At 39.7% G+C, this 18398-nt stretch overlaps 1 protein-coding gene across 3 annotated transcripts in view; it reads right to left on the minus strand.

The window, feature by feature from the left end:
• Positions 1-3816: 3816 nt before the first annotated feature.
• THEGL (theg spermatid protein like) overlaps positions 3817-18398 on the minus strand; it is a 53037-nt gene continuing 38455 nt past the window's right edge. For 2 of the 3 annotated variants that reach the window (XM_032850700.1, XM_032850645.1), the window contains exons 6-9: positions 14835-14949; positions 7908-8039; positions 5373-5548; positions 3817-4159 (exon numbers count right to left, since the gene is read on the minus strand). In XM_032850700.1, the coding sequence (XP_032706591.1) occupies positions 4045-4159; positions 5373-5548; positions 7908-8039; positions 14835-14949 (538 nt within the window). In that variant the 3' untranslated portion in view covers positions 3817-4044. Of the gene's footprint in view, positions 4186-5372; positions 5549-7907; positions 8040-14834; positions 14950-18398 lie in introns of all 3 variants that reach the window. The other variant, XM_032850769.1, reaches the window with a different exon arrangement.

Raw genomic sequence — 18398 nt, forward strand, 5'->3', positions numbered from 1 at the left:
TTTGGGAGCAAAGCAGACCTGATTGAAAGTTTCAGTGTTGGGGCAGTTCTGCATTGCCCAGGACCCCAAGCCTCTGCTGAGACCTGTCGCTGTCCATCCTGGCTCCCCTTCCACTTTGCATTTTATTATGCAAAGCTTGAAGCACGACGTTGAATAGAAGTGAGAATGCTATAATGAACCCTCTGTCCCCATCACTTAGTTGCAACAATCAACTCACACTCTCATCCACTCCCTTATTGAGGCTGTTTCAAAGCAAATTCTGGCTATCCCTTCATACACAAGTGCCTTCGCCCACACCTCTAGAAGACTGCTTTTGGAAGCATAATCCCCATACCAAATACCCTCCTAAGTATAATTAGCAATTCCTCAATATCAGCAAATACCAAGTCAGGGTTCATACCTTCCTGGTCCCTCATCTCTCCCCGCCTCCATCCCAGGTTCAACCACACTTGACAGAGATGACTTGCACCTGTTAATCCTCAGTAGACAAGTCCACTCACAGCAACACAGACCCATATATGAACTGCCTACCTGAACAGGGCCATCTGTCTTATTGGGGACAGTAGGCCCAATGCCCGTAGCTCACAGTATTTTTAGGAGCTCACAAAAATGTTGCAGCTTTAAATGAGAATGGAAAAAGAAACTTTCAGTTAAAAAAATATTTTAAATATGCAATATTAGTATGTCCATCTTTATACAAACAGTCATAAAATGTAATTTTTCATATTAATATAAGGAAGAACCCATAAGGGCAAAAGTGCCCAGGAACCAAGCAAGTCTTAAGATAGCCCGGCACCTGGCATCTCCTTTGAGCTCAAAGCATCGGAAAGGCATCTTCTAATCTAAGTGTCCAGAACTGAACACATGCTTCTCCAGTTTCCTCTTCTGGTCCTCTCCCACTGAAGGGATAAATTGTGGAAATCAAGATTACCCAAATGAGGACACACCAGGCTATTTATTTAGAGCTTGCTATTATGAGTCAGACGTCGCTGCTTGCATCTGGCAGAGACTCAAAGACAGAGTGTTAAAGCTTTACAGGGGACAAGGAGGAGGTTTGGGCATGCTCTGATTAAAGGCTGCTGGTGTGGGGAGCTCAGAGACGAGCTAACCAGAAATAGGGCATGCTGTGTGACTGGCCTGGGGAGTACATTTGGCTCTCTCTGGTTGGCTCTGACTTGGAGGTGGGGGCAAAAGTTGGCAGCGGTAAGGACCACTGACCAGATCCTGACCCTTCCAGGCTAATTGCTACAGGGGCTGCGGTTTAGGTCCCTAACCTGGTGATCGCTGCGAAGGCTTTAAGCCAGAGTCTACTGTCATAACGGCCCGGCCATTGTCCATTTGTGTATTCAGACACTTCTAGCTTATTTCATAACTTAGAAATCCAGGAGTTCTTAACCGCTTCCCTCTCTCCCACACCATATCCAACCCATCACCAAATGCCATAAGAATTCACTTCCTCAAATCTCTTGTCAGTTTGTCATTTCTTTCCATCTCTACTATGGTACCACCAAACTGTTTTTTTCTTTCGTCCAACCTACTAAATAGCCCCCTAAACTGGTCCACCTACTTCTACTGTCTCCTTTCTGATTTATTTGTCCAGGGACGTTTTTTCAAATGGCAATCCTGGTTACATTATCCCTGTGTGTACATTACTCCAACAAGTTTCACGGGTTTTAGGATAAAAAGCAAAGTCTTCAACATGGCTGCCAGGGCCCTGCGTGGTCTGGCTTCCCTCCTTCTGCTCCTCTTGCATCGTGCAACCCCATTTCTACCTCTGTTCGAATGAAACCGGCTTTCTTTCAGTGCCCACTGCATCTGTCCACCTGCCACAGGGGATTTACTAGAAGGCTGCAGCACCTGCTGAGTCAAAGGAGTAGGTGAAGGGTCACGGCAGCTCCAGGGACTCGGGGTAGGAACAGAATGAAGTCTCATCAGGACGCTGCTACCGGGGAATACCAGCTCCGATTATACACCCGCCCCTTGCACCACTATGCTTAAGCTCCAAAGCCCTGGGGGCGCCTGGGTGGCTCAGTCGGTTAAATTTCTGCCTTTGGCTCAGGTCATCATCTCAAGGTCCTGGAATTGAACCCTGCCTTGGGCTTCCTGCTCAGTGGGGAGTCTGCTCCTCCTTCTCCCTCTGCCCCTTACCCCCTGCTTGTGGGCTTGCGCGCGCTCTCTCTCTCTCAAATAAATAAAATAATTTTCTTAAAAAAGTACCAGTAAAGCTATAAACACTGAAGACAAAGTAATTCTCCAAAAGCAAATTGGGAGTTCTTATCAGGAGGAGGAGAAATGGATGCAGGATGGCTCCCAAATCAACAAATGTCCACGAAACACATGTTCCCACTACCTGGACTGACTTCCCATCTCCCATGTGGTTAGTTAACCTTACTCAATTTTTAGATTCCAGCCCAATTATCCCTTCATTAAAGAAATCTTCCTCTGCCCTCCCAAGGGAGTCAGAGTTCTCTATTCTGTTATTTCCAGCATTATAATCTCTCTGTCATGGCACTTTGCCACCTGTGTAGTTTTACATTCGTGAATGTGTGAATTACATCCATCTCTCCCAACTGGCTCAACAGCCTATGAGAGCAGAGCCCACATCTGCTGGGGTTAGTGTGATTATCTCCAATGCCTGGTACAGTACCTGGCAAAGCAAAGACACTCAACAAACATTCACTCAATGTATGAATCAAGCCATAAAGGTTTTTATTTTCCCATTGATACGAACTATCCCTTCCCCCTCTTAGAAGATAACAGGAGCTAAATTTGTAAACAATTTTTTCCCAATTCATACTTTACCTGATTTTCTTTTTTTAAAAGATTTATTTATTTGAGAGAGAGTGTGAGAGAGAGGGAGTGCAAATGGGGGGAGGGGCAGAGGGAGGGAAAGCAGCAGACTCCCCACTGAGTGCAGAGCAGGATGTGGTGCTCAATCTCACAACCCTGAGATCATGACCTGAGCCGAAATCACAAGCTGGATGCTTAACTGACTGAGTCACTCAGGAAACCCCATAATTTTCTTATTTAATCTTTACAATAATGCAGCAGGAACCCATTTTACACATAAAGAAACAGGCACGGGGTGGGGGCAGAGGTTAGGAAATTTGTTCAAAATCACATACCTGGCATAAATGATCCAAGGGGAGACTAAGCCAGGTCTGCCTGATTCCGAAATGCAAGTTCAAAATTACTACATGATATTGCCTCTCTATAACACTAGTTATCTCCTTAACACAAAGCTTTGGAGACAGAATTCAGCCAACTGTAAAACCAGTTATCAGATAAGTTCATTTTCATGTAAATCTAAATATGTCATAAAGCTTAGTTTCATTTGTAAAATACTGATCCATGAAGAGAATAAAACAATTAAATTTTAAAAACTCTGGGCAGATGTAACTTGACAGAGAATCCAATGCTTACCAAATACCTTGCTTTTTCTGTCATTCCTGATAAATGATGCAGCCTGAGTGAAGGAACAGAGATTGGGGCAGGGGCGATTATTTAAGGTAACCTGTTCCCTAAATTTCACCTGCAGATTATGAAAAGCATTTCAAGTTATCTCAAAAGGCTTCACCATTTCCATGTTACTTCTCCGTTAAGGAGGGGAGGTTGGAAAAGCAACACAAAGAATTATTCCCGTTCCCAGGACTTACTAGAGCAGGGACTGAGCAGAGACCAGCTGCTGGGGAATATGGATCTCTCCAGGCAAAGAAAAACAAAGTCGGCAAACGTAAGGAAGTGTTTGCTCAGGTCAGCCAGAGCAATGAGATAGCCAAGATGCTTGTGAGGAGATATAGCAAGGATAAGGCAGGCTCTCAGCTTCTCTTTTATTGTGTGCTCGAGTCTCCAAATCTGCTAAAGACATGACTGCAGGTAACACCAGGAATTGCTATTTGATGGTCACAGTGGTGTTCCCTGGAGGTCTCCATGGTTTGGAGAGGTTGCGGGAATACGAGGTGATGAGATCAGAGTAGGGAACGAAGCCACCTAATATGTTTTGTAGACACATAACTAGAGTCTGACTGATGTGGCTTTCTGTATTTAATGCACAACTGGCTCTGCCAGCTCGTGGATCCTTGGAGAACACTGACTTTTCAAAGCAGCTGGCTTGACTTTAAAGACATCTGGATCGTAATATATAATATGCACAGGAGACCTGAAATGGGGGAAAAAGAATGAGACCTGAAAAAAGTGAACAGAAAATGGAACTACGGTGTTATTCTGTTTTGATTTTTCATAAGTGCCCCATGAAACAGGTGTCATGACCCCCATTGTACAGATAAGGACATGAAGGCTCAGGGAAGTTATAATAATGACCTGTGGTCAAATCCCGATTCATGTATCTATCAGATTCCAAAGCCCTGGCTCTTTCCACAGAAAGTTAATTCTGGAAATTTTTCAATAATGTGACAATGTTAAAACAAGCCCAGCAGTCCTCTGGTGGCCTAAAAGAAATCAAATTTTTGAAGTTCCCACCCATAGCACCTTCCCACCAAATAATAACTTTGCCACTGGGGTAGACCCTGACACCTTCACCTTATGCTTCCCTTTCCTTTGTCAATGAACAGAGAAAGAGCTTCATTTCATTGCTGTTGAACTTTATTTCTTTAAAAGGCAAAACACATTATAAAAATATAAAAAAGATTATATAAGAATGAACATATTCCCAGTTCCCCGAGCTGAAGACTTCTACGACTCTTTCAGCTTCTCCTAGGTTTTCCTGACGATACTTAAAAGGGGGATCAGGCATTATCTCATAAAGGAAACAATATGAACTGAGATTCAGGCAAGTTAAGAAATCTTCTAAAAAGTAAACAGGAATTAGAGTCCCTTTCTTCTTTGTTGAATGTATTATTTATTTCAAGTAGGTCATAAACACACATGATGCAAAGATATGGAAAAACACAAAAGCTCTATTTAGTAAAAAAGTAAATCTTGCTCCCATCCCAGTTCCCTCGGGCCTCCCAAAAGCAAACATTGTTACTAGCCTCTTGCATACTCTTCTGAGATATTATAGGCACATGCAAGCAAACATATGGCACATACCTGTTTTCTTAGAACACTCTTAGCATTGTGTGCTCTGTTATGAACTTGTATTACTTAACAATATGTTAGATAAATAATCCCATATCCATCCTTACAGAGTTGTTTCCTAGATTAAGTTTCAGTACTCGTCCATGAACCCTTTAACTGCTGTCTTATATTTATGGTAAGACCATAGATTTGTCACAATTAATATAACAAGTGATATGTTTTTGAACATTTCTTGTATTTCTATGATTATTTTCTTTGGTCTTATTAGGTTAATTTTTCCCCCTCCCTCACACCCCCAGCTTTCCTGTCCCATCTTAGTGATAAATTTGACATACCTTTTATTTGGATTGGCTAGTTCTTGAATTCTGGGAGATAGTTTGCAATGGATAGCGGCATAAGATACTGGCCAGTGGGCATCACGGTCAGGTCGATAATCTCGATGAAGAAGCCTGGCCTTAGCTAGAGCTATTATTCGAGGGGTAGGTTTGTATAGCAAGGCAGCACGGGATATCTATAGTAGAAGAACAAGATACGAAAATAGATCCCAATTTTCCCATCTCCCTCTCTTTATAATGATGGCCCAAACTGAATCACCATCCAGGACTCTTTCCTGGATCACTGCAGCAGACTCCTCATTAGTCTCCTGTTTCCATTTTTGCTCTGTACGATCTAGCCTTCACATACCAATTACTGACGGAGAGAATGAGCATTTTAATGAGAGCATTCCATGAGCCAGACAGTGTTCTAAGTGGGGCACCTACATCATTCCAACTGAATCATCATAATAACCCTATGAGGTATGTACTTTCTGAAGCCCAAGTCAGATTATGTCACTCTCAGGGTCCAGAACCTTCCAACAGTTTCCCATTTTGCTGTGAATAATATTTAGACTCCTTACTGTGGCCTAGAAGGCCCCACGTGATCTGACTGCTATCCCATTCCTCTGACCTCATCTCCCTCCCCTCCCCACCTTCATCACGATGAGCCTTGCCACACAAGACCCCTCAGGCCCAGCCCTTTCCACCTTGGGACTTTCGCACCTGCTAGCTCTTCTGCTTGAAATCCTCTTCCCTCAACGGTGTCATGGCTGCCTCTTCCTCATTCAAGTCTCTAGACTCAAACATCACAGTCTCAAGGACATCCTCACCATCCAAAATATATCAACCTTTCTGATAACCCTCCTCTACAGAACACTTACTCAATCTTCTTTTTTTTTTTAAGATTTTATTTATTTATTTGACAGAGATCACAAGTAGGCAGAGAGGCAGGCAGGGAGAGAGGAGGAAGCAGGCTCCCTGCTGAGCAGAGAGCCCGATGAGGGGCTCGATCCCAGGACCCTGGGATCATGACCTGAGCCGAAGGCAGAGGCTTTAACCCACTGAGCCACTCAGGCACCCCTCAATCTTCTTTATAGTACATACTAACACCCCACTTTGTGCACTTATCTCTTTGTTAGTATGTTTATTGTCTGCTTCTCCCCATTAGAATTTAAACTTCTTGAAAGAGGTACATGTTTGCCAAAAGCTAGAGTAAGTGCATAACTGGTGTGGAATATATGTTGATTGACTGACTGATCAACTCCTTCTGCTCTTACTTTGAAAATCACACCTGCCAGGTTGCCTTTCTATTATGTTGCTTTATTGGTGAAATTGGAAGGATGACATATAGCTCCTGGTCTCTCTCTCTTAAATGCTCACTCGAAAGAATCACGATGGATAAAAACACCCCCTCCGCAGCCCTGAAAGTACTATTTTGCATTGGTACAGACTTGTTTTGGGTTCTAAGAGTATGATTATCCACAGTGGTATCGCTTTTTTAAAAGATTTTTTCATAAACTCCCAAACAAACCTAGCAACCAAAGAAAACAACTGTAGCCCCATTTTGTACACCAAAAAACTGAAAATAAAGTGATTTGTCCAAGGGCCACAAGGCAAGTCATTTTAGCAAACTCAAGACGCTTTCCTGAGGGGTTTTGAATCCCAGGCTAGTTTTCTTTCCTAACAGAATTGCATATTATATCCTCAGTTCTCAGAGGGTAAAATTTATCCAACCTCCTTGGCAACATGGTCACTAGATACTTACTGAAAATTAAGTGGGGACTAGGCACCAAGTTGGCACTATAATGAATTGAGGGGAGTGTCAAGGAGAAAGAGGGAGGGAAGCCACTGAGTGTGCTCTATGCTGAGCACCAACTCCTTCTCAGTGATTTCAGATCACAACTCCTCCCAGTGGGAACTGTTACCATTATAATCTCTTTGCTCACCTTGCTCCACCCAGCTTCAAGGTCATCCCCACTTCAAGGTTTTGTCACGTGCTCTTCCCTTTACTAGAATATTCTTTTCTCAGACCTTCACCTAGCTGACTCCTTGTCACTCAGATTTCACACCAGATAGTCCTTCCTTAGAGAGGCTTTCCCTGACTACCATATATAAAGTAGCTTATTCCCCATCCTCACCCATAGTCAATCATTTCCTACTCTATTTTCTTCATCGCACTTATAATACCTGACCTTATCTGTTTACTTATTTTTTGCCTCCCTCCATCTTGTTCACTGGGAATGGTAGCTGGCATACAGTAAGCCCTCAAATATTTGAATGAATAAATAAGGTTCAGGAACACTGTCACAACATCACAGAGCTAGTGGTGAGGCTAGAATCTGAACTCAGCTCTTACAGATTCTAAAGCTCATGATCTTTGCCCTCTATCCTCAGTCTCTCAACATACTTCCAGGTAGGTCTTCTTCATGCCACGGACCACTCTTTCAATACTATCTTTCCCAATGACTTTGGCCTATGCCCTATAGTAGCAAAATAGCACCGGAGAAACAACCAAAAAATGAAGTGAAGGATGCCAAGGCAGTGGCGGCTTACAGGACGGATGGGCAGTTCACTTTGTTCTCTTTCAAAGCACAGACCCTCTATCTTGATCCTTGGATGGGCAAGGTCTATAGTTCTTGGAGTTGCAACAGCAGCCAGGGCAGGAACTGAAATCTCGGTTCCAATCTAGGGGAGAAAAACAAAATAGGGTCTGTAAGTATTAAATCATAAATACCATCTCCATCAAGGTTCCAAAGAACTGTCTGACCTCTGGACCAGACTTCTCAACAAATCCCGCAGAAAAGATGAGAGTCTTGCAGTAAACCATGGTCATAGCTAAGAGGATCAATTTCCATCTTTCTCAAACTAGGTTGTATGAATTTCAACCCAGCTTTTCAGGAACTTACTGTTAAACTAAAGATGGGGAGGAAATGGCAACATTAATTATTGACTAAGAGATAAACAGTAATGCTGATTTGTGGAATGAAAACTCAGCCAAGAGGATAGGCTCAGACCTGCTACATGAGAACACCATAAAAGGGAGAGCTCTGTTTTTGGCCTTTGGAAACTGGGACTCAAAACTGGGACCCAAAGAAAAACAACTGTAGCCCCGTTTTGTACACCAAAAAACTGAAAATAAAGTGATTTGTCCAAGGGCCACATATTATCACAAATCCCCATATTAAATCCCCGTATTAAAATGAACTCAAATGGTTCTCTTCTAATTGGAACAGGTAAGAAAAAGAAACCAAAGCCAAGAGGAAGAAAGGCAGAATCACATTCTCCATAGACAATGCTGTGCTAGTCCCCCAAGTCATTTCTAACTATCTGAATTGTGGAAATGTACTCAACTTATATGGTCTTCTATTTCAATTACGAGTATTTCAAACTCAAAACTTACCACAAGACTTTAAGAGGGAATATAATCAATAACTGGAAATAAAACAGGATTTTTACTGTGGGCAGAAAAACAATATACAAGGTATGTTGCGAATCTCTTTTTGTGTTAAGACAATGATGATACTAATGCTGACAGTGTTTTACATGTACTAATTCATTTATTCTTCACCTAGGGTATCATTTTTATTTGTATTTCACTCATGGAGAAACTAAGGTACTATATGAAGTTCAGAAATTTATTTAAGTTTTTATTGTGAATAGGTTGCACAGCTGGGATTCAAATCTAAAGTCTTATTTGTCTGCACAATTCCATGATAAGAAAGTCTTTCTTGGATTTTCCCACTCTTCCTCTGATATCTCTCAATACTTTATTTATTCTCTTTTATGAGTACCAAATAATCTTAATTATTTACCTATAGGTCTATGGTTTCTTCTAAATTGAAATTTACTTCAAGGAAAGGAACCATTTTGTCATTCTTATTGTATCCTGTATTATATAACTGATTAAGAACTATGTGTTTAATGAATTGAGTAAATGATTATTTCCTTTTTTATTATAAGCCTTAATTGAAAACAGGAGTTGTCATATATTTCTTTTATTTTTCCAGAGCCTATTGGAGACAAAGCTTTATTCACCGGAAATGATTAATTAGTACTTCTAGTTAATATAGACACTAAGCCCAGACTGCTTCAGTGATAAATTCTATCAAATATTTAAGAGGAAGAAATAATATAAATTTATATTAACCTACAAAGAATAAGAAATACTACTAATCTATGGTGATAGGATTCTGGAAGTGGTTGGCTCTAGGACAGGGATAGAGTGGGATTAACCAGAAACAGGAGGAAATTTTGGGGGATAGTATTTTGAATCTTGATTGAGGTGGTTATTGAATGCATATATACATTTGTTAAAAGCTCACTAAACTATACACTTAAGATCTATGCATTTTATATAAATTATAACTCCAGAATTTTAAAATATAAGCTGGGAAAAATACATATCTATATGGTGAAGAATATCTCTAGTATGTAAAGAACTGTTACGAATCAATAAAAAATATACAGACCACTAGAAAAATAAATACAGCCATGAATAGACAAAAGTTTACGAAAGGAAACTACATAGGTAAATAAGTGTTGGGAACTATTGAATTTATTAGCAATCTGAGAAGTTGAAGAATTTTATTAATGAGATAGCATTTTTAATTTGTATTTAAATATTTAATATTTAATAAAATAAATAATATCTAATGTTGCCAAGAGTGCAGTGTGAAAGTCAGCCCAAATAATCCAAGCGAATATGTAAATCAAAATCACTTTTGTTGGAACATATTTTGGGATAATATATGAATCACCTCAAAAATGTTCATACCCTTCGTCTGGTAACTTTACTTCTCAAATTTTTGTTCTCAGAAAATAACCAGATTGAGAATGATGGGGGAGGGACACATTGGTAAAATGACCTTATAAATTAGGACAGTAAGTTAGACAAAGCCACGTGAGATATGCAGAGTACAGGTGGTCAAGACTCAAAGATATCTGCTAAATATAAAGTAAGAGTCTTCAAAGGCAAAATCTCTTGAGTCAAAGATTTTAAAAATCTTTTCGATCAGTCTGAGTAGGAGCTGCGGACATCTGTAAATAGAGAGAGAATGATGGATAGCAACTAAGTGAGCTAGGAAACCAACCTTTTTAAAAAAAGTGTTGCAGTCTCTGTCAAAGTCACCATAAGAAGAGACAAAGTATGACATTCACAGAGGTTAAAAGACCTTCTACAGGGGCGCCTGGGTGGCTCAGTCAGTTAAACATCTGCCTTCAGCTCAGATCATGATCCTGGGGTTCTGGAATCGAGCCCCACGTCAGGCTCCCTGCTTAGCTGGGAGCCTGCTTCTCCCTCCCTCCTGCTCATTCTCTCTCTCTTGAACTGTCTCTCAAATAATTAAATCTTGAAAAAAGAGACTTTCTACAGTTCATCCATCCAAAGTCTCTGGTGACGAGTAACCCAAGGTACCTATGAGAGTAACGTGGCTTCCTTCATGGGCATGTGTATTTTAAAACTCTGGAAGATTCAGCATTAACTGTAAAAAAGTTAAGAGAATTTAAGTAATAGGATTAATACTTTGTATTAAGAATTGCAGGTGCCGGGGCGCCTGGGTGGCTCAGTGGGTTAAGCCGCTGCCTTTGGCTCAGGTCATGATCTCAGGGTCCTGGGATCAAGTCCCGCATCGGGCTCTCTGCTCAGCAGGGAGCCTGCTTCCCCGTCTCTCTCTGCCTGCCTCTCTGCCTACTTGTGATCTCTGTCTGTCAAATAAATAAATACATAAATCTTAAAAAAAAAAAAGAGTAAGTTTGTGCAATGGAGGACTTGGGTGGCTCATTTGGTCGAGCATCTGACTCTTGATTTTGGCTCAGGTCATGGTCTTAGAGTTGTGAGATGGAGCTCTGTGTCGAGTTCTGTGTTTTGCAAGAAGTCTGCTTAAGATTCTCTCTCTCTCCCTCTTTTTGCCCCTTCCCCATGCTCTGTCTCTCTCTCAAATAAATAAATAAATCTTAAAAAAAAAAAAAAGGAATAAGTGTGTGCAAGAATTGAGGAAATTTGGACATGGACCATGGAGTAGATATAGTATTTATTAAACTTCCTGATTTTGATAATAATTCTGTGGTTACATAAGATGATGATCTTGTTCTTAAGAAATACACACTGAAATATTTAGGAAAATGGGTGTATGATGTCGGTACCTCTCAAAAATGATTCAGAAAAAATTAAATACACCCACAAACACACATTGATACACATACCCCATATGGAGGAGAGAAAATGATACAACAAATGGAACAAAATGTTAATTCTTACATTTTTTCAGTAAATTAGAAATTGTTATTAAAATAAAAAGTATGTTTATATTATTAAAATTAAAAGCATATGCATGGTGGCGCCTGGCTGCCTCAGTCAGTGGAGCACATGACTCTTGATCTTGGGGTCATGAGTCTGAGCCCCACATTGGGTGTAGTGCTTACTAAAAACCAAAACAAAACAAAATAAAAGCATGTCGATGTTTAAGAGAATTTGGCCATTAGAGTGATCACCTTACAATGGCAACTTGAAACATATGAGTATTTGACTTAGAATTATAACATTAAGTTGAAATCTTAAGTTTATGTCATTCTGATAACATTGAAACTTTAAGTTCACCATATTTATGAATTTGATGTATTCAATTTTTTTTTTTTAAAGATTTTATTTATTTATTTGTCAGAGAGAGAGAGGGAGAGAGCACAGGCAGACAGAATGGCAGGAAGAGGCAGAGGGAGAAGCAGGCTCCCTGATGAGCAAGGAGCCCGATGTGGGACTCGATCCCAGGACGCCGGGATCACGACCCGAGCCGAAGGCAGCTGCTCAACCAACTGAGCCACCCAGGCGTCCCTGATGTATTCAATTTTTAAAAATCTATTTAATATTTGAAAATTTGTTTGCTAATGTAGATGGTTGAAGTAAAATGCTTAAAAAAGAAAACTGAAAAACAATCTGAGGGCTTTGAAGGGGCGGGGGGTAGGAGGTTGGGGGAACCAGGTGTTGGGTATTAGAGAGGACACAGATTGCATGGAGCACTGGGTGTGGTGCAAAAACAATGAATACTGTTATACTGAAAATAAAAAAAATAATTAAGGTAATTAAAAAAAATCAAATTAAAATATTAATAAATATAATTTTAATTATTTGAAGGTATTTGATTATGCTTAGAAACCAAATCAAACATTATTCAGGACTCTTCAAGGTTATTGTTAGGACTGCTAGAATTATAAACAGTCATAAAACTTGCAAGCTAAATCTAAAAGCCTAAGAAAGAAACAGATTTTTAATTTAAAGTTTTAAAGATGGACTGTGAATTATTTAAATCAAGAGCATACTTCTGAACAGTCTATTCCATATACAAAAACCGTGCTCAAGGATACCAAGGTTTTTTTCTTAAATTTTCTACCACCTCTTGTTGAGAGGTGGGGTTTGTATCCGTATCCCCTTGACTCTGGCCAGACTTGTAACTGCATCAATCAACAGAGTATGACTGCAGTGACATTATGTGACTTCCGAGGCCAAATCATAAAAACAAAAACAAAAACAAAAACAAAACAAAAAAAAACATGCAGCTGCCACCTAGTTCTTTTGGAATGCTCACCCTTGAAATACTCCATTTTAGGATACTACTTCTCAGAATAAAGCTGCTATGCTGAAAAATGTCTAAGCCACATGGGAAGGCCCCAGAAGATGTTTCTGTGAATATTCCCAACTGAGTCTAGCCTTTAAGTCACATCAGCCTCAACCCCATATACAGATGCTGTCATGGTCAGAGTGTTTATGTCCCCCTCAAATTCATATGTTGAAGTCCTTACCCTCAATGTGATAATATTAGGCCTTTGGGAGATAACTAGGTTTAGATGAGGTGATGAGAGTAGAACCCTCCTGGTGGGATTGGAGTCCTTATCAGAAGGGAGATATGAACTCCTTCTCTGTGCAAATACAAAGAAGTCATGTGAGCACACAGCAAGACGGTGGCTGTCTGCAAACCAGGAAGAGAACCTTCACCAAGACAAGAATCTGGTGACACCTTGATCCTGGACTTCTTGGTCTCCAGAACTATGAGAAATAAATGTCTTTCAAGCCACCCAGTCTATCGTATTTTGTTATAGCAGCTCTAGCTGACCAAGGTAGGTGTGAAGGAACTTCCAGCCCTCTACCATTTCAGACAAACAAGCTATTAGAGATATCCCAGCTGAGAGATTTCTAACTCATAAAATCCTTGAGTATAATAGAATGCTTATTGTTTTACACCACTAAGTTTGGGGGTGCATTGGTAGAAAGTAACAGATAGCCAAATCACAACTTTAAGAACTGGTTCTCTGTATTGATTCTAGATTATCTGGAATTTGCTTTCTGAGCTGACTGGATTTAAAGGTATTAATGATCCTACTGCCAGTAGTGAAAGAAAAAAAAAAAATACTAGTAGTCCACAGCATGCTGTAGCAAAACAAAAAACAAGACTTCAGGTGACCAAGCAGGGGCTGCCAGAAATTATTTTAGTGAAATAAAGGAGTATAATGGGATTATTTGGTTTTATTTATTTATTTATTCATCAGAGAAAGAGGGAGAGCACAAGCAGGGGGAGCAGCAAGCAGAGGGAGAAGCAGGCTCTCCGCTGAGCAGGGAGCCCAATATGGGACTCGATCCCAGGACTCTGGGATCATGACCTGAGCTGAAGGCAGACGCTTAGCCAACAGAGCCACCCTGGCATCCCTAGCTGGTTGTTTTGAAGTGCACTAGAGAAAAGTCAGTTAAGAAATGACTGGCTCAGGCCTTGAAGTTCCCACCTTAATGTCTGAGTAAGGGACCAGAAAGTTTCTGTAATTTCTCTAAAAAATACCCTTATATTCCATGGCCATAGGGCTGAAAATTCTGAAAACCGAACTCACAATCTAATTCTGTGAGTGGGTTAATTGCAGTGCAAACTGAATTACCAAATTTGTATGGTCTCCTGTGTTAAAGTTAGAGCAACAGTTGGGAAGGAATAGGACCTTGAAAACTAGAATAAGGATATATGAGCATATTCCAACAAAGCTAGGGACTTTAAGCCCCTAAATACTCCTGAGCCTTCCTTACTAATACAACTAGCCATTTTTCCCCCTGCCTGAAGGGTTTAGGGTCCCCTTGCCTGAAGAACCTATAATAGGTTCCCCTGAAGTAGATTCCTTCCAGTTAACTACTGATCTATCCCTACTATCTCTCACTGCTTCTAGATTTATAACCAGACCCAAGTTCCAACAGCCAAAAAAGCCTTCCAAAGACTTCCATATCAGCTTCCATACTTGCCTAAGGTCTAATTCTGCACTGTTGTTCTGCTTCTCTGATCAAATCCTAGGTGACACAGTAGCATAGAGGAGGTAGTCAGAAAGTTTATTTGATGAGAGGAGAAAATAGAAAGGGAGAAAAGTCAAATATACCTAGAAATAAGAGGAGAGCATGTTACAGTTATAAATGTGTTGTTACAAAATCAATTAGGAAGTGTTTCACATGGACCCACTTACCTTTTTTGGAGGAACATAGTTTGGATTTGTGGCTTTGGCTATAGAGAGTTGTAATATCCGGGCAGAAGGATAAGAGATTTGAAGAGAATCTCTTGTTAAGTAATCACTGTAGGGCCTATATGCAAATGAACATGAAATATTAAAATCATTGGAGGAAAAATAACTGCATTTTTTCATTGCTATACTCAACCTCTGATCAATTATGTATAATTTTTCCTATTTCAGAAAACTTTTCCCCCATAATCATTACCATAATCTGCCATATTGGTATTTTGTAAAAATTTTTTTTTACTATGGTCCACAGTAAGACGTTATATTGTGATACAGTACATGTAAATCTGTGTGTGTGTGTGTGTATGTGTGTGTGCGTGCATGTATCTAAAACAAAATTATTATGAAACAGTGCTTGCTCTGAGCAAGGTATTCAGATTTTTAAAATTTCATTTGATTTCATTAAAAAAACCTGGAATCAGTTTCATGATACCCTGATGGATTGAGACTTGCAGTTTAAAAAACACTTCATTTCCTACCAAAACTTCGTATTAAACTGCTGAGATAAAAATTCCAGCTACCACCAAGGACCCCTCTGTGATAGCCAGTCTCCTCTGCAGTGCAGCTTGAGATGGTACTGGTCATAACTCCCAGCAACTCAGCCAATTTTCACAGGCTGTTCCCCACATATTCCTTTCCTGGTACAAAAATCTATCAACCAACAAACCTACAAACCTAATTTGAAAAAAGTTTTTCATAAATAAATATATGATTGCACTCTAGGGGTAGTCTGTTAGTTTTTAAAACTGACACACAATTAACATACCATAGAATTTACCTTTTTAAAGTGTACAACTCAGTAGTTTCTAACATATTCACAGAGTTGTGTAAATACTGTCACTATCTAAATTCAGAATGTTTTCATCCCCCCAAAGAGAAACCCCATACTGATTAACAGTTCCTCTCCATTACTTCATTCCCTAACCCTGTGTGCCCAGAGCCACCAATCTATTTTCTGTTTCTATGGATCTGCCTATTCTGGAAATTTCAAATAAATGGAAACATACAAATATGTAGCCTTCTGTGTCTGGCTTCCTTTACTTAGCATATTTTCAAGATTCCTATATCAGCACAGCATTCTTTTTATGGCGGAATAATAGTCCATCAAATGATTTATCACATTTTGTTTATCCATTCATCCATGGTGAACATTTGAGTTGTTTCCACTTTTTGGCAATTATGAAATGCTGCTACGAATATTCAGTACAAAATTTTGTGTGAGCATATACTTTTATTCTCTTGGGTACATGCCTAGAAATAGAATGCTGATCATAAAACTCTATTCTTAACATTTTGAGGAGCTAGAAAGTGGTTTTCCAATTAAACTGCACATTTTGCATTCCAACCAGCAATATATGATGGTTTCAACTTCTCCACATCCACACCAATATGTAGTACTTTCTATTAATTATTATTATTATTATTATTGCCATTCTAAAAGGTTTGAAGTAGTATCTTGTCATTTTAATATGTATTTTGAAAATGATTAATGATATTTGGCATCTTCATGTGTGGCTTCTGTTCATCTGTATGTCTTCTTTGGAGAAGTATCTATTCAAATCATTTGTCCATTTTCTAAATTATATTTACTTTTTTTGTACAGTTCTAAAAATTATATATATGTATACATATATATACATTCTGAATATTAATCCCTTACCAGATATGATTCTCAAATATTTTCTCCCAATTTGTAGGTTGTCTTTTTACTTTCTTGATAGTGTCCTTTGAGACACAAAAGTTTTTACTTTTGATGGAATCCAATTTATTATTTTTTGTCACTTATTTCTGTTGTCATATCTAAGAAACCATTGCCTAGGTCGCAGAGATTGAGGTCTATGTTTTTTTCTAAGGGTTTTTATAATTTTTTCTCTTATATTTATAGGTCTGTGATCCATTTTATTTTTTAAGATTTTTAACTTTTTAAATTTTATTATTATTATAATTTTTAGGTAGGCTCCACGTCCAGCATGGACCTGAGATCAAGAGTCTGACACTTAACTGACCGAGCCACCCAGGCACCCCCAAGATATTTTTATTTTTCAGTAATCTCTACACCCAGTGTGGGACTCAAACTCACATCCCTGAGATGAAGAGTCACATGCTCCTCTGACTGAGCCACCGAGGTGCCCTTGTGATCCACTTTAAATTAATTTTGGTGTGGGGGCACCTGGGTGGCTCAGTGGGTTAAAGACTCTGCCTTCGGCTCAGGTCGTGATTTCAGGGTCCTGGGATCGAGCCCCGCATCAGGCTCTCTGCTCAGCGGGGAGCCTGCTTCCTCCTCTCTGCCTGCCTCTCTGCCTACTTGTGATCTCTGTCTGTCAAATAAATAAATAAAATCTTTTAAAAAAATTAATTTTGGTGTGAAGTAGGGGTTTAACTTCATTTGGATGTCCAGTTATCCCAGCACTAATTGTTTAAAAGACCATTCTTCCCCAATTAAATTGTCTTTTTTTGGCATTTTTGTCAAAAATAAATTGACCATAAACATAAGGGTTAACTTCTGGACTCTCAGTTCTATCCCATAGATTTACATGTCTATTGTTACGTCAGTAACATGCTGTCTTGATTACTGTAACTCTTAAATAAGTTTCCGGGGGCACCGGGATGGCTCAGTTGGTCAAGGATCTGCCTTCGGCTTAGGTCACAATCCCAGGGTATTGGGATAGTGCCCCACACTGGGCTCCCCGCTCAACGGGGGGGGGGGGGGTCTGCTTCTCCCTCTGCCCCTCCCCTCACTTGTGCCCGTGCTCTCTCTCTAATAAATAAATCTTTAAAAATAAATAAATAAATAAGCAAGCTTTCAAATAAGCTTTCAAGACTTTTTTTTGTTATGCTAGGTCCCTTCCTTTTCTATAATAAAGAATTAGAATTAGAATTGCCTTGTTAATTTCTACCAAAAATGGCAGCTGGAATATCAACAGGGATTGCACTGAATACGTAGATCAGTCTGGAGAGAGTTACCAGCATAACAAAATTAAGACTTCCAATTCATGAACAGGAAATTTCTTCCCATTCATTTCAGTCTTTGATTCTTTTACCAATGTTTGTAGCCTTCAGTGTACATGCCTTGAACTTCTTCTAAGTATTTTGGTTTTTATTATTTTTAATTTTAGTAAAACACATATAACATAAAATTTACCATCTTAGCCATCCTTTTTTTTTTTAAAGATTTTTATTTTATTTATTTGACAGAGAGATCACAGTAGACAGAGGCAGGCAGAGAGAGAGAGAGGGAAGCAGGCTCCCTGCTGAGCAGAGAGCCCGATGTGGGACTTGATCCCAGAACCCTGAGATCATGATCTGAGCCGAAGGCAGCGGCTTAACCCACTGAGCCACCCAGGTGCCCCAGCCATCCTTTTTCTTAACATTTATTTATTTGAGAGAAAGAGAGCACAAGTAGGAGGGGGTAGAGGGAGAGAATCTTCAGACTCCCCACTGAGCTCAATTTTACGACCCATGAAATCATGACCTGAGCCAAAATCAAGAGTTGGATGCTTAACGGACTCAGCC

The sequence above is a fragment of the Lontra canadensis genome, unplaced genomic scaffold (genome assembly GCF_010015895.1).
Source record: "Lontra canadensis isolate GAN:19392208 unplaced genomic scaffold, GSC_riverotter_1.0 scaffold1, whole genome shotgun sequence".
Classification (NCBI taxonomy): domain Eukaryota; kingdom Metazoa; phylum Chordata; class Mammalia; order Carnivora; family Mustelidae; genus Lontra; species Lontra canadensis.